This window comes from Pelodiscus sinensis, chromosome 32 (assembly GCF_049634645.1).
Source record: "Pelodiscus sinensis isolate JC-2024 chromosome 32, ASM4963464v1, whole genome shotgun sequence".
In the NCBI taxonomy this organism is placed as follows: domain Eukaryota; kingdom Metazoa; phylum Chordata; order Testudines; family Trionychidae; genus Pelodiscus; species Pelodiscus sinensis.
The window spans coordinates 8437839-8459487 of NC_134742.1; the positions used below are offsets into that span (position 1 = coordinate 8437839).

Here is a 21649-nt window from a genome sequence, read left to right on the forward strand (position 1 = left end):
TTTGCATAAACATGGCTGCCGCTTTTTCCCGGCACGGAGCTTTGCCGGAAAAAAGCGCCAGTCTAGACGGGGATCTTTCGGAAAATAAAGCCTTTTCCGAAAGATCCCTTATCCCTCATTTTAAGAGGGATAAGGCATCTTTCGGAAAAGGCTTTATTTTCCGAAAGATCCGTGTCTAGACTGGCGCTTTTTTCCAGCAAAGCTCCGTGCTGGAAAAAAGCGGCAGCCATTTTTATGCTAATGAAGCGGGGGAGATTTAAATCTCCGCTTCATTAGCAATTGCGATACGTCTAATTTGCATCCCTTTTACGAAAAAGGGATGCAATCTAGATGTAGCCCCTTTGTTTCATGTGCTCTGTCCTCAGGCTTCCTGAAGGCAATTTTGTTTCTGCTGCTGGGTGTCTGAGGCCTGCTAGAACTGGGTCTGCAGACTGATGGGAGGGGCCTGATCCTGTCACAGCTACAGGGCAGGTCACCCACCCAGCCTCTGAGCTCAGCCCATGCTGGAGGCAGCCAGGCAGTGTAAGTGGAACAGAGTGTGGAGGAAGGAAGGATTTGTGTATTTGGGGAAGGGTCCAGGGTCCTGAATCCCAGCCATGCACCTTGGGGCAAAGCCCAATGGACCCTGCACAAAGTGCATCATGATAATAAGAGTTGGGTCAGCAGGAAAGGGGCTGGCCCCTCAGCACTAGAGAGCAGGCAGGAAAAGATGGGAGTGAATTCCGCTACCTCTCGTGTGCAAAGGGAGCACTTTGCCAATGGAACTAATTCTGCTCCACCTGCAACTTGTCTCCAGTGCACCTGCCACTGCCTGGCCCAGGAGGGCTGGGGCCCTGCAGCTTTCTGCCCTGCCAGGGCTGGCTTTTGGGGAGAGCAAGTAGGAAGAGGGAGGGGGCCACTGAAGGCACTTAGGCCCCGAACTGGCTCTGTCTGTGAAAAGAAATAGGGATTCCCCCCATCGTTGGAGAAAATGGGCACAAACCTTCCTAAGGATTGTTCAGCCAGTAGTTCAGAAGCACTAGTACATTAGAGAGACTCAGGAATTGCTCAGAGACAACCAATGGTGAGAAGTGAAACAATTCCCTGAGCAGATGATTGGTTCTGGCTCATTTACTGGGACTTAAAGAGAACAACAAAGTCCTGAGTCTCCTCCCTGTGACTGGTCCCCCAGCTCATAGAATCATAGAACCATAGAGCCGGAAGAGACCTCAGGAGGTCATCAAGTCCAGCCCCCTGCTCTAGGCAGGACCAATCCCAACTAAATCAACCCAGCCAGGGCTTTGTCAAGCCGAGACTTAAACACCTCTAGGGATGGAGACTCCACTACTTCCCTAGGGAACCCATTCCAGTGCTTCACCACCCTCCTAGTGAAATAGTTTTTCCTAATATCCAACCTGGACCTTTCCCACCACAACTTGAGACCATTGCTCCTTGTTCTGCCATCTGTCACTACTGAGAACAGCCTCTCTCCATCCTCTTTGGAACCTCCCTTCAGGAAGTTGAAGGCTGCTATCAAATTCGCCCCTTTCACCACCACCACTCTTCGCTTCTGCAGACTAAACAGACCCAACTCCCTCAGCCTCTCCTCATACGTCATATGCTCCAGCCCCCTAATCATTTTGGTTGCCCTCCGCTGGACCCTCTCCAATGCGTCCACATCCTTTTTGTAGTGGGGGGCCCAGAACTGGACACAATACTCCAGATGTGGCCTCACCAGAACCGAATAAAGGGGAATAATGACATCTCTGGATCTGCTGGCAATGCTCCTCTTAATGCAACCTAATATGCCATTAGCCTTCTTGGCTACAAGGGCACACTGTTGACTGATATCCAGCTTCTCATCCACTCTAACCCCCAGGTCCTTTTCTACAGAACTACTACTTAACTGGTTGGTCCCCAGCCTGTAACAATGCTTGGGATTCTTCCGTCCCAAGTGCAGGACTCTGCATTTGTCCTTGTTGAACCTCATCAGATTTCTTGTGGCCCAATCCTCCAATTTGTCTAAGTCACTCTGGACCCTATCTCTGCCCTCAACTGTATCTACCTCTCCCCCTAGCTTAGTGTCATCTGCAAACTTGCTGAGGGTGCAATCCATCCCCTCATCCAGGTCCTTAATAAAGATATTGAACAAAACCGGTCCTAGAACCGAACCTTGGGGCACTCCACTAGAAACCGACCGCCATCCTGACATCGATCACTAACTGCTGGGCCCGGCCTTTTAGCCATCTTTCTATCCATCTTACCATCCATTTATCCAAGCCACATTCCCTTAACTTGCTGGCAAGAATATTATGGGAGACCGTATCAAAAGCCTTGCTAAAGTCAAGGTATATCACATCCACTGACTTTCCCATGTCCACAGAGCCAGTTACCTCATCATAGAAGCTAATCAGATTGGTCAGGCAGAACTTGCTCTTTGTGAATCCATGCTGACTATTCCTGATCACTTTCCTCTCATCCAAGTGCCTCAAAATGGATTCCTTAAGGATCCCTTCCATGATTTTTCCAGGAACCAAGGTAAGGCTGACCGGTCTATAGTTCCCTGGATCGTCCTTCTTCCCTTTTTGTGAAGATGGGCCCTACATTTGCCTTTTTCCAATCATCTGGGATCTCTCCCGATGTCCGTGACTTTTCAGAGAAAATGGCCAAAAGCTCCTCAATGACATTTGCCAACTCCCTCAGTACCCTTGGATGTATTAAGTCCGGATCCATGGATTTGTGTACGTTTAGCTTTTCTAAATAGTTCCTAACCTGTTCTTTACCCACCAAGGGCTGTCCGTCTTCAGCCCATCTTGCATCACTTAGCGCATTAGTCCGGGAACCAACCTTGTCCGTGAATAGAGGCAAAGAAAGCATTGAGTACTTCAGCTTTCCCCACATCATCTGTCACTAGGTTACCTCCTTCATCCAGTAGGGGCCGCACACCCTCTCTGATCACCTTCTTCTTGTTAACATGCCTATAGAAATCTTTCTACAGTTCAGCCAATCCCCTCTCCGAGGGGCAGGAAGCTGTAGGTTCCACTCCTCACACACATATATAGCCCAGGGATGGTTCAGGTCACCACTGGGGATCACTCCCAGAGCATTTACCTGTCCCAGCTCCTTGTGCAGCCCTCTCTCTAGTGTGAAGCAGGGAAATGGGAAACCCAAAAGACAAATCCCAATTTCCTCAATGATAATAAGAGGCAAAGGTCTATGTAGGGAAATAATACTCCCAACTTCTCTTAGTGTTTCCCAGGTCTTGTGCTTGGCCGGCGCCAGGTGGGTCAGGCTGCACCAGTACCAAACCTTTCTGAGGCTCTTACCTTCTCCCAAGTGGCAGCAGGTGCCAGGGTCAGGGTGTTGACCAGGTGGTCGCAGTGTGCCATGAGGTCACTCCAGGCCTGCTGCCACCACTCCAGGTGAGCGTTCAGCTGGTGCAACAGGGTGGTGTGTACATTGCGCATCACCCCTATGTGCTTGTGCATCAACTCCGCCTCAGGCCTGCCTCATCTGTGGCTCCCCAGATTCTGGAAGGTGGCTACGGTGGTGGTGTGGCTGGGCCCTCCGTCCCGGCTGCGCAGAAGACACAAGAGAGGGGGCAGTCAGTGCACCCTGCGTGTGTGGCCTGCACAGCACACCCTGTGTCACAGGGGCCCCGAGGTGGCCAGAGGACCATGCTGTCCTTTCTGCCCCATCCCTGCACACACACTAGGGCCAGGCAGGGAAGGGAAGTGTACGGTCACAGTGGGATCCCCTCATGGGCGGCAGAGGAGCCGATAGCAGCTTTCCCCTTCCTGGGATCTACACACACAGCTGACACTAGCTGGATTATCAAGTTGGAGTGGCTTCTGCCTCTCATGTGGAGGCATGCCCATGTGCTGTGATCAGCACTCTGGCACGTGTGTGGGGTGATGCTCCCACCCTGGAGGCTAGCCTGCTTGCAGCTGGCTGTGCCCTCCCTCCTTCACCTCCTGGGAGCAGGACTCACGTGGCCAGGCATGAGGCTGGCAGCAGGCTCCCGGGCAGGTTGAGGGGCTGGCTGCTGTGGCCACATGCCACACCCTCCCACTGTATGTGAGTGCATGTGCCCAGACTGCAGCAGCACGTGCTGGCCTACCTGCCCGCGCGACACTGTGTCCCCCACCCTCTGTGCACCCACCTCCCCTGCCGTGTGTGTGTGTGTGCCAACGTACCTGAAGATCCCTCCCAAGTCTCCTCGGAGGCCTGGGAGATGTCCGGACTGGCTCCAGGGACTCGGTGATGGTCCCACTCTCCTGGTCCTCGTCCTCATCCTCCTGCTCCATTGGTGGCTGGACCTGGCCCTCCAGCTCCTCCAGCTTGGGAACACGCTCCAGGAGCTGGAGGATGAGCTGCTCCAACCCAGAGTCCACCACAATGGAGGGGGAGGAAAGTCCCCCCCCCCTTCCCCAAGGATGTGGTGGAGCTCCTTGTAGTAGGGGCAGGTGTGGGGACCTCTCCCCTCCGTCGCCTTTCCATATCCTTCACCTTTGCCCAGACCTGTTCCATGGTCCGGGCAGGGTGATCTCACTCCATCAGGGACATGGCCATGCAGGTGAAAATCTCTGCATTTCGCTGTTTGGCCTGGGGTTCCTGAAGCAACTCCTCCACGCCCCACATTTCGAGGAGGGTCAGTTTCTGCTGATGACCAGGCTGCTGCATGGCACTTGCTGCCCCTGGGGGTGTCCTGGGAGCCCTGTGGCTGCTCCCTGTAAGGGCCAGGGGGGTCTCGGGCACCTGCTTGCTCTGCCATCTGTGCCAACAGACAGCCACGTGGCAAGGCAGTTGGTTGTGGGCAAGCTTCCTGCCGGAACAGCTGTGCAGGGTGCCTGCCCCTTTAAGAGGGGCTAGCAGACAGGAACAAGAGAGTTGTGATTGCTGCTATGGAGCATCCAAGTGACAACCTGTGTTTTTCTCTGGAGGCCAGTTTTTGTGTAAAACTCCCTGTGGAGCATCCACACTTGCCTTTTTGCGCAAAAACTCTTACACAAAAAGGAGTTATTCCTAGTGAGGAGAGGAATAACTCTACCGCAAAAAGCCCTCTCTTCTGCCAATTTTCTTGCACAAAAGCGCAATTGAGGTGTAGACGCTCTGCCAGTTTTTGTGCAAAAACCTTGTAGTGTAGACGTAGCCTGATAATCTGGAATGTGAGGCTCTTAGTCTCTGGGTTTGGGCCTGAGCCTCAGATAGGGGCCCTGCCTGCTTCAGTTTGGTCACTTCCTGAGGGCACAGAATTAACAAGGCAGCTAAAGCCAAGAGCCTGTTTCAGCCTCCTGTCAGCAGGCCTCAAAATTAGTTCCTCGGGACAATTCTACACCTTAAATTATTTCAAAATATCTAAATTCAAAATTACTGACATAACTAAACTAGCGTGTTCCCACTAAGGGGGAGTCTCAAAATTAGTCTGAGTCAGGCGTCCATGATGTGGATCTGCTACCTTGACTTAGAGCCCCAGGAAGCACTGGGGAGTAATTATTTCAAATGACTCTGCGAATAGTTATTTCAAAATAGTGGCACTAGAGCATCCACACTGCTGCTATTTCAAATTAACTATTTTGAAATAAGCATTATTCCCCGAGGAAAGCAGAAGTGCAGATTTCGAAATAATAGGCTTGGTTGTATGGATGCCCCACCTGTTCTTTCGAAATAACACTCTAGTATAAACCAGGGCTCAGTTTCTACCCTAGAAATGCTTTCAGTACCAATGATTTTTTCCTGTTGGCTTTTGCAGGTCAGAAGCGAAGGGCACCATAGTGCCGAGCTGGCACAGGCTGCAGCTCTGGAATGAGGGGCACTGTGGAGCAGGGAGTAACAGCGTACACAGCAGAGACTCAGGAGCACTGTGGGGCTGGGAGGGGTCCAGGAAGACAGCAGGGGACTGCAGGTCACGAGTAGGGTGCACAATAGGGCTGGGATAGCAAGGGTCTGTGGGTCAGGCATGAGGGGCACCATAGATCTGGGATGGCAGGGGCAGTTGGGCTCAAACCTGGGCCTTGTGTCTCAATTCTTCAGGCCTTGGGGAGGTAGAGGTGACAGGCTCACAGCTGTGATGGCCGAGTGGTGAAGGTGTTGAACTAGAAATCCAAAACGCCCTGTGTGCGTTCAAATCCTGCTCACAGTGAGGCCTGTATTTAGGCCACAGCTGGTGGGTGCTTACTTAACTCTGTGACCCAGGCTGCAGGTGTTTGAGGTTCCCCCACTGTTTGCTCCTAGCCAAGGCACCTGCCAGGCCCAGTAGAACTGAGTGATGTGACACCAAGAGGTGCTGGGCTGGGTGCAGCTGCTCCTCCCACGCTCTGGTCAATCTTCTGAGGAAGCAGAGAAGCTGCCTGGGGTTGGCCATGTGAATGTTTGCAAATGAGACTGGCTGTTTCTTCTGGCAAGTGTTACATGGAGGAACGTAAGAAATCTGGAGACAAGGCAAAGGAGATCAATTGCAGCTACAACGCAGAGCACTAAACTCTGTGTCCCACAGCTGGGGGCAGAAGGGTTTTCCCAAAGGCTTTTTCCTCTGGCAGGGGTCTCTCTGGGTACACTACAAAGTTAATTCGAACTAACGGACATTAGTTTGAATTAACTTTGATAGGCGCTACACTAGCGCTCCACTAGTTCGAACTTAATTCGAACTAGCAGAGCGCTTAGTTCAAACTAGGTAAACCTCATTCTACGAGGACTAAGCCTAGTTCAAACTTACTAGTTTGAATTAAGGGGTGTGTAGCTTAATTCAAACTACTAGGAGGCTAGCCCTCCCCAGCTTTCCCTGGTGGCCACTCTGGCCAACACCAGGGAAACTCGTCTGCCCCCCTCCCGGCCCCGGACCCCTTAAAGGGGCACGGGCTGGCTACGGTGCCCATGCCAGGTGCAAGCCTGCCAGCACCCAGCCAGCAGACCCTGCACCTGGCACAGCTCGAGCCACCCACCCAATGCCCCCCAGCCCTCCCCCTCTTCCCAGGACCAGGCTGGCAGCTCCCGGGAGCTTGCCCAGGACCGCAAGAGGCGGGCACTCACTTGGTCCAGTGCAGACATCGTGGACCTCGTCCACGACCTCCGCACTAGGCACAGGAAAGCGGCTGTCTAGGGCAGGAGAGCTGCCAGCCTGGCCACCCAGGAGCAGGTTTGCATGAAAATCAAGGTGGTCCAGTGAGACACCTGACCCTGAGCTTAGAATGGCCATACTGGGTCAGACCAAAGGTCCATCTAGCCCAGTAGCCTGTCTGCCGACAGCGGCCAACCCTAGGGACCCTGGAGGGGATGGACCGGAGACAGTGACCAAGCCATTTGTCTCGTGCCATCCCTCTCCAGCCTTCCACAAACTTCGGGCAGGGACACCACTCCCACCCCCTGGCTAATACCACTCCATGGACCCAACCTCCATGAATTGATCTCACTTCTCTTTAAACTCTGTTACAGTTCTAGCCTTCACAGCCTCCTGCAGCAAGGAGTTCCACAGGTTGACTATTTGCTTTGTGAAGAAGAACTTTCTGTTATTAGTTTGAAGCCTGCTACCCATTCCTTTCCTTTGGTGTCCTCTAGTCCTTCTTTATGGGAACTAATGAAGAACTTTTCTGTATGTACCCTCCCCAACCCACTCATGCTTTTATAGACCTCTATCATATCCCCCCTCCATCTCCTCTTTTCTAAGCTGAAAAGTCCCAGTCTCTTTAGCCTCTCTTCGTATGGGACCTGTTCCAAACCCCTCATCATTGTAGTTGCCCTACCCTCTCCCAACCTCTCTCTTCCCCTCTCCCACCTCCTTTTCTCAGTCTCCCCCAGTATTGTTCAATAAAGAGATTCTATTTTTTGAACACAATTGTCCTTTATTTTGTACATCAGGAAGGGGGGGCTAGGGAGGGGTAAGTGGAAGGAGGTGAGGGAGGAATGGGATACGAGCCCCCGATGGGGAGGATTGGGCTGGCTCTGCGGGCTTCTGGGGGTGGAACCTCTCCTGCAGCCCCCCAATTGCCCCCTCTCCCCAGATGGCAGCCTGCGGCAAGTGCAGCCGGTCCGATGGCCGAGTGCTGTGATGTGCCCAGTGTGGGTACTCCGGGCAATCCAAGCCAGGACTGCTTTGCAAGCAGGGCACCCCTGAGAACTCTCCGTCCGGGGTGGGGGTCAGGTCCCTTTAAGCACAGCCCTCGGCTAGCCTGAGACAGCAGCTCCACGCTCTAAGTCCTCATCTGATGCCCTGCCGGCACTGCTTCCGGCCATCCTTAACCCCAGTTCAGGGTCCACTCTGTGTGGACATGCTAGTTCAAATTAGCAAAACGCTAATTCGAACTAGTTTTTTAGTCTGGATGCGTTAGTTCGAATTAGCTTAGTTCGAATTAACTAATTCAAACTAAGTTAGTTCGAATTAGCGCTGTAGTGTAGACATACCCTCTGACGGCAGAGTCCCTGAGAACATGGTGCTGCCTGCAGGCACTGGAGAGCTGTGTCTGGCATCTCTCTATCTCTGCTCAGTCAACACCTGCATTGGGAGTTCAAAGGCTGCACCAAGAGGCCCTCACAGGACAGGAACCATAGAGCCAAGAGTGTTTCCATGGTAGAAACTGAGGGTATGTCTACCCTACAGAGTTTCCGACAAAACTTGAGCAACATCTACACAGCAATTGTGTTCTTTCAAAACTAAATTGAAAGAACAGAAGGTTTTTTCCAGCATTGGTACTGAAAAGGCAGGCAGGCAAAGTGCAGACTGTAACATCTAGAGCAGGCATGTCCAAAGTCCGGCCCGCGGGCCAATTGCGGCCCGTGTTCCGATTTAATACGGCCCCCGCTTCCTCCCCCTCTCCTGGCTCACCGGCGCTCTTTTGAACTGGCGCGCCCAGTGCGCTGCTTCCGGCCACGCCGCCGCCGCCCATGGCCTCCGCGGTCCTAGAGCCTGCCCTGTAGGGCACGTCCGCAGCCCCGCTCGGCTGCGGGTTCGCCCTGCCCCCGGGCTGCTGTGAGGCCGGCGTGCCCTGCGCTCTCCGCCCGCCTCCGACCCCGCGGGCCCTCCACCTTGGGGCTGAGAGTGCGGGGACGGCCCTCACGCATGTTCACTTCTTCAAATCTGGCCCTCTTTGAAAAAAGTTTGGACACCCCTGATCTAGAGAAAGGAATTCACCTGCCTGGGGTGGGAAGGAACAGACCAGCGCTTAGGAGCTTGGCTGCCAGCTGCTTAGCACATCTGAACACAGAAGAATCCCAAGCCTTGATTCTGCTAGCCAGAAGTTTCCCCTCTTCTGTTTCTTGTCAGCTCACTGAAAACTGCAATGCAACTGTAGGTGAGGATGAGTGTGTATGAAACCAGCTGCCCTTTGGATGATTTTGTTAGTTGTTTAAAAAGCCTTGTCTATCTCTTCTGCCTGGGGAGTTGTCTGTAATAGACCCCTAGCATGACATCACCCTTGTTTTTACCCCTTTTAGCCTAACCCAGAGACTCTTAACAAGTTTGTCTCCTATGTCCATCTCCACCTCAGTCTGTGTAAAAATTTTTTAATATATAAGGCAACACCTCCTTCCCTTTTCCCCTGCCTATCCTTCCTGAGCAAGCTGTATCCTTCTATGCCAATATTCCAATATTATCCCACCAAGTCCCTGTGCTACCAACAACTGTCATAGGTGTGTTTATCTATTAGCACTTCAAGGCCTTCCTGCTTATTCCCCATACAGCTTGGGTGCATCTAGACTGGCCGCTTGAATTTGCGCAAGAGCACTGACGTTCTAATGTCAGAATTCAGTGCTTCTTGCGCGAATACTTTGACACTCCCGCTCAGGATAAGCCCTCTTGCGCAAGAATACTTGCGCAAGAGGGCCAGTGTAGACAGGGTAGACAGACACCTTAATTTTTTGTGCAAGAAAGCCCGATGACTAAAATGGCCATTGGAGCTTTCTTGCGCAAAAGCGCATCTATACTGGGCACGGATGCTTTTGTGCAAAAGCACTTTTGCACAAAAGCATCCGTGCCAATCTAGACACTCTTTTACAGAAATACTTCTAACGGAAAAACTTTTCTGTTGAAAGTATTTCCGCAAAATCATGCCAGTCTAGATGCAGCCCTTATGTTTGTAGACTGGCATCTAAAATACAGATTAGATTTTTGCCTCCCAGTGCTCCCTTGTCCCTCCTTTATCTCTTCTATTATAGCCCACAATCCCTCCCATTTCTGACCCATCTCCTAGGTCTCCATGTTTTTCACTTACCTGTGGATTTTGGTCACTTGCCCCCATTGACCTAATTTAAAGCCTCCTTACTAGGTTGGCCAGTCTGTGTCCCAATACTCTCTTCCCCTTCCTCGAAAGGTAAACTCCGTCCCTGCTGAGCAGCTCTTCCTGCAACAGCATCCAATGGTCAAGGAAGCCAAAGCCCTCTGCTCAGAGCTGTAGCTTTCTGTGCCCAGGGAGCCAGACATGGCAAGGGCTGGAAGGCAGGAGGGAAATGAGGAATGGCTGCACTTTGGAAGTTGAAGGTGTTGCCTGGGTCCATAAAGTACAGTTTTAAGGACACTTTCAAGGATGGCACCATGGCTTCACTGGCTAAAGCATCTGTTTAGTAAACAGGAGATCTTGGGTTCAACTCTGAGTGGTGCCTTTGCTCACATTTTCCCATAGCCTTCTGGGACACAGAAGAGGCCTCCCCTGGCCACCCATGGAGCTGCTTGTTCAGGAAAAGGCTGATTGGAGAGGCACCTTGGAAAGAAGGAAACCACAAGCCTGGTGCAGAGGCTACTATGATTGGCAGTGGCAAGGCAGGGCTCTGACTCCAACTGCTGGGAAAGGAGAGCCAGCACCACATGCCCTTGTGATTCCCTGGGGATGTCAATGCCCAGAGATTCTGAGAGTGCAGTTCCTGCAGCCATGGACAGTTACTCTCCTCCCCTCCCTTGGGATGGGCAATGGCAACACGTGGAGCAGCTGGGAGGAAAGTCCCAGAAAGCAGTCCCATGGCTAAGCTGACAGGTACAGTGGAGGTGAGAGATGCAGCCCCAAGCGGTGCCTGGTCAATGTGGCTGCTCTTCCTACCATCCCTCCATACGTAGCTGGAATCAGCTTTCCCTTCAGTCAAGCTTGGCCATGTCCCCACAGCGGGAAGTCAAAGGGACCAAAGAGCAGAAGTACTGGAAGCTGGTAGGGGTGGCCTCTGAGTTTGATTTGGAAAGTCTTAGTTGGACTGGCTAAATCAAACTCTGGAAGATCAATTGCAAACATTCCTCTCCAGCTGGACATGGCTCTTGTTCTTCTGCACAGCCCATGGAGCCATGGGCCTGCCAGTGGGCATTTAGATCACACCCTTGGTGAATCAAAGGAAACAGGAACCTGAGAGACAGTTGGCTTTATGCCCAGGGTTCTCTGGAAAACAGAGGAGCAGTTCTGTGTGAAGAATCTTCCAGGAATTTTCTTTCTACTGTATTCAGAAGACAAGAATTTGTGGACTTTTTTTTTTTTTTGCTACAAATAATAAAGTTTGCATCAACCCCCCCGCCTGACTCCTACACTCAGGCTACGTCTACACTGGCATGGTTTTCCGGAAATGCTTTTAACGGAAAAGTTTTCCGTTAAAAGTATTTTCGGAAAAAGTGCATCTAGATTGGCAGGTTGCTTTTCTGGAAAAGCACTTTTGCGGAAAAGTGTCCATGCCAATCTAGACGCACTTTTCCGCAAAAAAGCCCTGATCGTCATTTTCGGGGCTTTTTTGCAGAAAAGAAATCTCTGCTGTCTACACTGGCCCTTTTCCAGAACAGTTTTCCGGAAAAAGACTTTTGCCCGAACGGGAGCAGCATAGTTTTTCCAGAAAAGCACTGATGATTTTGCATTAGATTGTCAGTGCTTTTCTGGAAATTCAAGCAGCCAGTGTAGACAGCTGGCAAGTTATTCCGGAAAAGCGGCTGATTTTCCGGAATAACTGGCCAGTGTAGACACAGCTTCAGTGTCTCCTGTTAGTGGCAGAACCGAGCTAGTCCTGTACAGGGAAGAGAAAACCAAATGCCCCATCTGCCTTGTAATATCTGACAGAACAAGTGGGCCCCACTTCTCCTGCTCCTCCTGCTGAAATGTCCTGGGAAAGTTCAGACAGCAGGATCTCAAACCAGGCAAAGAAACTCTCAGTTTTTAATCTGCGAGGAGGAGAGGGAAGCTGGGTGCATGGTTTGCTGGAGCACAGGTCTCACCCAGTGCTGCTCCTGGACGAGGCCGCCCAGACACACGGTAGGACACACTCTGGATGTGGGTTAATTCCAACCTTCCCTGTTCATACTGTCTCTCTGAGCCCCAGAATCTCCCCGTTTCCCAGATTTTTTTACCCTGCTCTATGGCTCCAAACAAATCTCTGCCCTGCAGGCGCCTCCTCTGGGCAGGTGCAGGGAGCCCTGGTGCTGCTGCTGCTCCAGCCAGCCAACCCCACCCGGCTCACTAGGGAAAGCTGGGCTCTCAAGTGCTCTAGGAGGAATGTTCCTGGCACCCAGGGCTGAAGGACGCCGTGTCCCTACTGCTGTCTGGCCAGGAATGGCGGGAACAAGCTACCCCCAAAGCACCCCTGGGAGGCCAGGCACCGCCAGCAGGAGGCGCATTAACTGTGAGCAAATCAGCAATGGCTCTGCTGGGCGGGATACAGAGGCACCAGACAGAGAGGCCCAAGGGGTCGTTGCCTCCTGCGCTTCAGCCCAGGTTTGGCCCCCTGACCAGGCTGGTAGCTGCAGCCCAGTCCAGCAAACCTGAGGGACTCGGGGCATCGGTGGGGAGTGGCAGAGCTGGGGGGGGGCCCAGAGAGCAGCCCCCTGCCTGTTCCCCCACCCTTTGGGCTCTCTGCCTACAGCTCCAGCTTCCAGCCTGGCCAGCGGTTGGGCCAGGGGCCCAAAGAGCCACAGTCAGGCCGTGCTCAGAGCTGCGTGGTCAGACCCTCCACTCGCCCTGGGCAGGGAACCTGGGAGGCAGGGACATGGGCTGGGGGCTGCTCTTGGGGGCCACACCGACTCTGGGCAGGACCTGGGCAAGACCAGAGCCCCACCCCGATGGGACATACGTACAGGAGTGGTGGAACCTCCCTCAATGTGGGGGGCCACCAGCACCTGAACTGCGGCTGCTTCTGCTCAAGGCCAAGTCCCCGCCCACCACTCTTCTCACAAAGGTCCTGGGCTGCCGTTAGCCCCAAAACTCGGTCATACTTATAAGAAGCACAAGGGCAGTTATTGAGACGACAGCAGAAAAACAGCCTGCGCTAGAGCCTCTGCCGCAAAAAGGCGGCTCATTAGAGATGCAAATGAGTCTCGGCGATATTCCCCCGTGTCGCCTCATTTGCATCCTTCTGGTGCCAGATGGCACCAGCGTCGACATCGCCTCAGTGTCGGGCCGAGCATCCGTCCTGCTCTGGGACGCGTCTCCGTGGCAAGAGCCTGCCCAGGAGGCGCTAGAAGTGAGCGCCCCCCCCCCCCACCCACCACAGCAGCGAGATGGCGCCAGTGTAGACACAGCCCCTGGGGGCTGCTCAGCGCCGGGGCGAGACAGGGCAGGACGAAAGGGTCTGAGGGCGCCTGAAGCCTTTCAGCACAACCCCCCCCCCCCCTCCCCACGTACCTCGCTGGGGACGGTTTGGATTCAACCGCCACCGGCCCAGCAGAGTCACAATCCACCAACCCCCCCAGACTCCCTCAGGCAGCGCCCACCCCGCCTTGCCTCAGCCCCGCTGCGGAGGGGGAGGGGCTGAGTTGCCCCTGGCGGGGGCGAGAGTTTGATGCCTCGTCACACACCCCAGACCCCCCCCCCGTATCCTGCCGCAGGGCCCAGCCCTCACCTCGGCTGCTCCATTTCCCGGGCAGCGAGTAACGGCTCCCCAACGGCTCCCCGAGAATTCGAAGGGGGGGGGGGGGAGGGCGCGCGGAGTATGACGCTGCGGCGGGCTCCGCCCAGGGGCCAATCACAGAGGGGCTGGTTCGGAGCCGGGCGTGACTGACGGGGTCTGGGAGGGAGGGAGACGCATTGAAAACCCGGCCGGGGCGAGGCGGAATGGCGCGGAGGAGGGGGGGACCGCGCATGCGCAGCGGGTTGGTGACTCCGGTTCGGGATCAGCGCCAGGGCGTAGCTCGCACCCGGAGCTGCCTGGCCACGCCCCGGCCCAGAGGGGTTGGGCTTCGCCGGGCCAGGCCGCGCGGCAGGTTGCAGGTGCGGCGCGAGTCCCGGGCAGCAGCTGTGGCGGGCGGGGCTGGAACCCGCCTTGCAAGCCTTGGGGGGGGGGGGTGCTGGGCACCTTGAGGAGCAGGAGCTGGGTCCGGCCCTGCAAGGATCAAGCTGACCCAGGTGGGGCATTTGCAGCATGTGTAATCTGGGGAAGGGGGGGCTCCCCCATTCCCATGTGAAGGGGGGGGCATGCCTACCTAGGGCTGGAGCAGGCAGTGTTGCAAGGGTGGGGTAGTGCGTGCAGCTTATCAGATCGTGGTACACTAGGGCTGTGTCTACACTGGCCACTTATTCCGGAAAATCAGCCGCTTTTCCGGAATAACTTGCCAGCTGTCTACACTGGCCGCTTGAATTTCCGGAAAAGCATTGACGATCTACTGGGAAAACTGGAAAACTGTTCTGGAAAAGGGCCAGTGTAGACAGCACAGATTTCTTTTCGGCAAAAAAGCCCCGATCGCGAAAATGGCGATCGGGGCTTTTTTGCGGAAAAGTGCGTCTACATTGGCACGGACGCTTTTCCGCAAAAAGTGCTTTTCCAGAAAAGCATCCTGCCAATGTAGACGCGCTTTTTCCGGAAATACTTCTAACGGAAAACTGTTCCGTTTTAAACATTTCCAGAAAAGGGTGCCAGTGTAGACGTAGCCTAGTTGTTAACCTCTCCCCTTTAATGAGAAAGAGGAGGGGCGGGGGGGGGGGGTGTGCCTCAAATCTGCAGTGTCAAGCAGAGTCCGGAGCTAGCCCTCAGGCTCCATGTGGTGCTGCTGCTTTGAAATGCTGTGGGGAGCACTGGGCCAGCAGGGCACTGCTTGCTATGTCTACGCTGGCGGGTTCTTGCGCAAGAATGGCCGTTTTTCTGCAGAGCGTCCACACTGCCCGCCCGCTGTTGCATAAGAAGATTACAATAAGGTGTGGTAAGAGAGGACTTCTTGCGCAAGAGCTACGCTCATTTCTAACAAGTGCAAGCCCTTTTGCGCAAGAGCTCTTGCGCAATAGGGCAGGGTGGGCGCATGGCTGGGGTTTCTTGTGCAAGAAACCCCTATGGCTAAAATGGCCCTCAGAGCTTTCTTGCGCAAAAGAGTGTCCACACTGTCATGGATGCTCTTGTGCAAAAGTACATGGCAGTGTGGATGTGTTCTTGCGCAAGAACCTGCCAGTGTACACACAGCACTTGAGTCCCCCGCTGGCCCTATGCTCCCTGCAGGGCTTTCGCCTTTGAAGTGAAATCCCAGGGCTGCTGGTACACTTCAAAGGCAGAGGAGCCCTTATCAGCTAATCAAATAGTCAATGCAAATTGACTATTAGATTAGCCATCCCTCATGGTGGATTCTCCATCTCTTGATGTTTTCAAATCAATGCTGGTCGACTTTCCAGGAAACACGTTTTGGGGAAATAGAGCGTTGTGCCTCAGTAACTGAGTTGTATGGAATGGTCTATGACATAGAGGGGGGTCAGATTATACCACTTCAGAGCCTCTGCATTTTAGAATTTCATCCTACAAACATTCACCACACACATTTAATAATGAGCATCTGAATAGTATTAACTTCACTTTAATCTCTGTTGTGGAGAGGTTTTATAAAGTCTCTGTCAGTTTGATCCTGATGCGAGGGCTTACTTCTGTTACAAATAAATGGAGCTTTAAAAACAGGAGCCTAAACAAGATACCTTCATCCATGTTCAGGCAGATGAACATGTGGCTTTTTTTAATAGAAACACTGGGGCTATGTCTACACTCATGGCTTCTTGCACAAGTATGGACGTTATTGCGCAAGAATCTGCTCGCCGGCTCTTGCGAAAGGAAATTTACAGTAAGGTGTGGTAAGAGAGGGTTTCTTGCGCAAGAGCTACGCTCTTTTTTAACAGGTGTAAGCCCTCTTGCGCAGGAGCTCTTGTCCAAGAGGGCAGTGTGTAAGCTGGGCAGGGATTTCTTGCGCAAGAAAGCCTTATGGCTAAAATGTCTATCAGAGCTTTCTTACGCAAGAGAGCGTCCATACTGCCATGGGTGCTCTTGCGCAAAAGCACAGCACGCACATGGCAGCGTGGACGTTTTCTTATGCAAGATGTTCTTGCGCAAGGAGCCGCCAGTGTAGACAGCCTAGGTGCTCAGAACTAAATCCCATTGTTGCAAGTGCTGAAACTGAAGCCACCTTAACTTCAGGGCGTCCCTTCTCCCACCTTCCACCAGGGCGGCATGGGTGTTGGCTATCCCATCCCATCCCTCTCGGCAGGGGGTGGGGACTTATACCCACCATCCTGCCCTCCCCAGCTGAAAGTATAGAGAGAAATGAATGTAGATTTGGGATCTATTTTTGTGTGTGTTGTTTATGGAATATTGAGACTCAAGCATTTGCCTAGAATGGCAGAGTCTAGTATGTGTGTCACCAAGGGCAGAGTCTGGGCAAAGATGGGGGTATGGAAAGGATTAAAACCCCTTCTGAAATGTCTCCCATTGCCCTTCTCCCTGACAGGCTGCAGGACACCCATGTCTTGCTCCAGCGCGGCCCATGGCCTGACAAGCCAGGAACAGGAAATGGCTGTGGTGGAGCCGGTGAGCTTCGAGGAGGTGGCTGTGTATTTCTCTGAGGAGGAATGGGCTCTGCTGGATGCGGGTCAGAGAGCCCTCTACTGGGATGTGATGCAGGAGAATTATGAGGCCGTGAGCTGGCTGGGTAAGGATTCCTGTCCCCGCGGGTATCAGAAGTAGCGTGGGCTCTAGAAGAGCTGGGTTGGTTTGGTTCAGGGTCCCTGCTCCCTAATGTCAGGTTTATCTGCCACAATAAGCCTGGCTCCTGTGTGAGAGACTCTCCCCTCTGCACCCCCTCTCCTCTACTCATGGAGATGCTCTTGGGGACAGAGAGGGCGTGAAGAAGGAGGGAACGCAGATGCTACCAACAGCTGCTCCCCCACCTGGATGGCAGTAATGGTCATGCTCCCTAGAGGGGGCAGCCTTGTGCTGGGAGTGTGGGGGGTGGGTGGGGTAGAGTCCAAGTGCAAAGAGGTGTTGGGTGAGGGCATGGTGGGGTCATGAGGGTGTTAGCATGGGCTGTTGGGGTCAGGTTAAAGGGTCAAAGGACACCAGATGTAGTGGTGGGGGTGAAAGGGTGTCAGGCACTGGGAAGCAAGGGGCTGGGTTGGGGCTAAGTGGACAGACATCAATTTATTTGCATATTCTTTATTTGTGTAATGAATATACAACCATGCAAATTAAATATTGCCAGTCTGCCAACAGTTTATGACTGGGTTTGCTGCTCAGTAGTATCAAAAATGTTGGGAAACAATGCTCTAGAGAGTGCAGCAGAGCACTCAGATCCCCCAGGGAATATTCCCGAGGCTGGAGGGATGCACCTTTACTGCAAGTGAGTGTGTCCTGGGATCTTGTATCATCCAGAACCCAGTCCCTGTAAGGTGGGGAAGGAGCCTGTCTGGGTGGGTGACTCTGATTCTGGGTCTGGAAGTCATAATGGCACAGACCTTAATGAACAAGATCAGCACTTGGTTAATTGCTCCCTGAGCAGGATTTCCAGCCTCCACAGCTCATGCGATCTCCTGGGTGGAGCAAGGGGAGGAGCTGTGGATCCCAGATGTCCAGGGCTGTGAGGAAGGGGAGATCATCAGTGACCCCCACACAGGTGAGCAATCAGCTAAACTGACTCAGGAACCAATTTCTGTCTCCTCAGAGCAGGTGACACTTGTGCATTTTCATCAGGTCTAACTGACCCTTCAGCCTGTCTTCAACTCCAAACAGAGGGAGGTGTGTGGGGGAAGGTTGGGTTCTCTCCTTTGCAAAAAGAGATTTGAGGAAGGAGGATAAATTCAAGTCATGATTATTCACCCTTTATTTGGATGTGTTCTCTGTTCTCGCTTTTATGTTCCCCTTTCAGAATTCTCCTTTCAGCTCAGCACAGAGAATGACTCCTGTCTGGATTCTGTGTCTATCCCTGCAGGTGATTGGATGCTGAGTGAGAATAATGAGGAGAGTCTTCAGCAGGAAGGACCAGAGCAAATGTCTCCATTTGGGATGTTATTGGGAAGATCTGCAGCGCATGTTTCTCGGAGTCCTGAGCAAGGAGAGACCCGTGAGAGTCAGCATATCCCAGAAAGGCAGCAGGGAAACCATGTGGTGGAGGGGCATGTTAAATCCAATCACAGGAGCAGAAGGAAGAAAAGAAAAACAGAAATCATGGAACAGAAAATCCTCCATCAACAAGCACCCTCTGCTTACAGTGACGGCGCAACTTTTATTGAACATCAAAGAGCCCACACAGGAGAGAAGCCCTTCACATGCTCAGACTGTGGGAAAAGCTTCAGGGAGAGCTCAGACCTAATTAGACATAGGAAAATCCATACAAGAGAGAAATCTTTTAGCTGCTCTGAGTGTGGGAAAAGCTTCAGTAAGAGCTCACACCTTATCACCCATAGTAGAATCCACACTGGGGAGAAACCCTTCAACTGCTCTGACTGTGGGAAAAGTTTTAATCAGCGCTCAAATCTTGTTAGACATAAGAGAACCCACACTGGAGAGAAACCCTTCAATTGCTCTGACTGTGGGAAAAGCTTCAGTAAGAGTTCAAATCTTGTTAAGCATCGGATAATCCACACAGGGGAGAAACCTTTCAGCTGCTCTGACTGTGGGCAAAGCTTCAGTACGAGTTCAAATCTTGTTAAGCATCAGATGATCCACACAGGAAAAAAACCCTTCAGCTGCTCTGATTGTGGGAAAAGCTTCAGTCAGTGTTCCTGCCTTACTAACCATCAGATAATACACACAAGAGTGACACCCCACAAATGCTCTGACTGCGGTAAAGGCTTCAAACACAGGTCAGACTTTATTAAGCATAAGAGAACTCACACAGGAGAGAAGCCCTTCAGCTGCTCTGACTGCGGGAAAAGCTTCAGTCAGAGTTCAGACCTCATTAGACATAGGAGAATTCACACAGGAGAGAAACCCTTCTGCTGCTCTGACTGTGGGAAAAGCTACAGTTGCGGCTCAGACCTTATTACACATTGGAGAAGCCACACGGGGGAGAAACCCTTCAATTGCTTGGACTGTGGGAAAAGCTTCCGTAAGAGTTCAGACCTTGTTGCCCATAGGAGAATCCACACGGGAGAGAAGCCGTTTAACTGCTCTGACTGTGGGAAAAGCTTCAGTCAGCACTCAAATCTCGTTAGACATAAGAGAACTCACACAGGGGAGAAACCCTTCTGCTGCTCGGACTGTGGGAAAAGCTTCATTCAGAGTTCAGACCTTATTAAACATAGGAGAATCCACATAGGGAAGAGACCCTATAACCTGAGTTCCCTTTAAGCTGTGTGGCCATGTGACTGTGCCACAGCCTATTCAATGTAATGCAAGTGCTTAGAGTTGTGGTGGGGAGAGATACTTCTACCCACTGGTCTCAACCCTAGCTCACACCTGCCATGGCCAGGGACAGTTGGCTATCCCTTGGTTCTGCCCACAGCTGCTATTGCAGGGAGAGGTGCCTCCCCCATCCTCACAGCAGCACCCAAGCTGGGGGGGAGTGAGCTGGTGGGAGTCTTCTTTCCCGAATATAGCTTTTCAGTAACCTATACTTCAAAGCCTTTCATGCTTGAGATCACACCCCCAGCTGGAGCTCTCACCCCAGCTGGAGCTGCACCTGAAATCTCTGTCTGAGGCCTTCACCTCTGGCCCCACCCCAGAGCCAGCCCTCACACCCATGCTCCCCGAGTCTTTCCCCCAGCCCTGAGCCTCTTTTGCACATCCAAACCTCTGAACCCCATTCCTACCACTTACTTCTGTGCACCAATATTGAGATGGTGTGTCACACATTCCCTGCCTATTGGTGCCCCCTAACAAAACTCATTCTGCACGCATGTGGGTAAAATTAAATGGAACACTGTGTATAACTAACCTGAGTGTGAAAAAAGCTTCAGTGAGAGTTCAGACCTTGTTAGACATAGGAGAATCCACACTTCAGAGAAATCCTTCAACTTCTCCTGTGCCACAACCAGTACCGCACCTTACACAGATGAAGGTTATCAAAGCCAATCTCATCAAATCCAAACAAAAAACAGTATTATGTAGCACTTTAAAGACTAACAAGATGGTTTATTAGGTGATGAGCTTTTGTGGGCTAGACCCACTTCCTCAGATCAAATAGTGGAAGAAAATTGTCACAACCATATATACCAAAGGATACAATTAAAAAAATGAACACATATGAAAAGGACAAATCAAATTTCAGAACAGAAGGGAGATGGCGGGGGGGGGGGGGGGAGAGGGAAGGTAAATGTCTGTGAGTTAATGATATTAGAGGTGATAATTGGGGAAGCTATCTTTGTAATGGGTAAGGTAATTAGAGTCTTTATTCAAACTTAGGCGTAAAGTGTCGAATTTAAGCATGAATGACAGTTCAGAGGATTCTCTTTCAAGTGTAGTCTTAAAAGGCCTTTGAACAAAGCTGGCACGGGACATACCACACTAAATACCAACCCTGGTACCTTCCCTTGCAACAAACCCCGTTGCCAGCTTTGTCCACATATTCACTCTGCTGATACCATTATTGGACCTAACCAAGTGAGTTATAAGATCAAGAACACATATTCCTGCGCATCCAGAAATACAATTTATGCTATCATGTGCCGAAAGTGTCTGTCTGCTATGTACATTGGACAAACGTCTCAGACACTTCGCCAAAGAATCAATGCCCACAAAACAGATATTAGACAGGATCACAAAGAAAAAACAGTTTCTTGCCATTTCAACCAGAAAGGACATTGTCTCAATGACTTGATTACCTGCATCCTGCTTCAAAGGCCTTTTAAGACTACATTTGAAAGAGAATCCTCTGAACTGTCATTCATGCTTAAATTCGACACTTTATGCCTAAGTTTGAATAAAGACTCTAATTATCTTACCCATTACAAAGATAGTTTCCCTAATTATCATCTCTAATATCATTAGCTCACAGACATTTACCTTCTCTCCCCCCCCACCTCCCGGCCATCGCCCTTCTGTTCTGAAATTTGATTGGTCCTTTTCATATGTGTTCATTTTTTTTAATTGTATCCTTTGGTATATATGGTTGTGACAATTTTCTTCCACTATTTGATCTGAGGAAATGGGTCTGGCCCACGAAAGCTCATCACCTAATAAACCATCTTGTTAGTCTTTAAAGTGCTACATAGTCCTGTTTTTTGTTTCAGCTACATCAGACTAACATGGCTACATTTCTATCACCATTCCAAATCCAAACAGGTTCTCATGATCCCCAAGGATCTGCCACATTTCCAGGTCAATTTATACCTTAGATCCTGCGTCAGCAATCTTTCAGAGGTGGAGTGCTCAGATTTGACTTATTCAGCTCTATGTATGGGTCTGAGTGCTGGTGATACTTTTTAAAGTCAATAATAGTCCTATTTACAGCAGCTTCTTTAATAAATACATTTACATGTAAATCTTACCTTTTAGTGCAGGGGTTGGCAACTTTTCTGAAGTGGCGTACCAAGATTTAACCAATTAT

The 21649-nt window shown here is 51.7% G+C and overlaps 3 protein-coding genes across 13 annotated transcripts in view; 1 reads left to right on the forward strand and 2 right to left on the reverse strand.

Moving 5' to 3' along the window:
* The window catches only part of LOC112545944 (zinc finger protein 75A-like), a 30490-nt gene extending 26380 nt beyond the window's left edge, over positions 1–4110 (reverse strand). For 5 of the 6 annotated variants that reach the window (XR_012898528.1, XR_012898529.1, XR_012898527.1 and 2 more), the window contains exon 1: positions 3306–4104. Coding sequence is in view for 2 of the 6 variants with exons in the window: in XM_075914087.1 (XP_075770202.1) it covers positions 3306–3467 (162 nt within the window). In the remaining 4 variants the exon portion in view is untranslated. Of the gene's footprint in view, positions 1–3305 lie in introns of all 6 variants that reach the window. The other variant, XM_075914088.1, reaches the window with a different exon arrangement.
* Positions 1–21649, reverse strand: part of LOC102460271 (uncharacterized) — a 116152-nt gene that overhangs the window by 69593 nt on the left and 24910 nt on the right. The gene's annotated exons all lie outside the window — the stretch shown is intronic.
* LOC102458839 (uncharacterized) lies at positions 14007–20277 on the forward strand. Of its 4 annotated transcripts, none has more exons than XM_075913994.1 (4): positions 14007–14132; positions 16616–16816; positions 17663–17776; positions 18092–20277. In XM_075913994.1, exons 2-4 carry the CDS (start codon positions 16630–16632, stop codon positions 19450–19452), a joined length of 1662 nt encoding a protein of 553 aa, XP_075770109.1. In that variant the 5' UTR covers positions 14007–14132; positions 16616–16629; the 3' UTR covers positions 19453–20277. The 4 variants fall into 4 exon arrangements, with proteins under 4 accessions (XP_075770109.1, XP_006123967.3, XP_075770110.1 ...); XM_006123905.3 differs by lacking the exon at positions 14007–14132 and adding an exon at positions 14193–14267; XM_075913995.1 differs by lacking the exons at positions 14007–14132; positions 17663–17776 and adding an exon at positions 14193–14267 and having other exon boundaries at positions 18029–20277.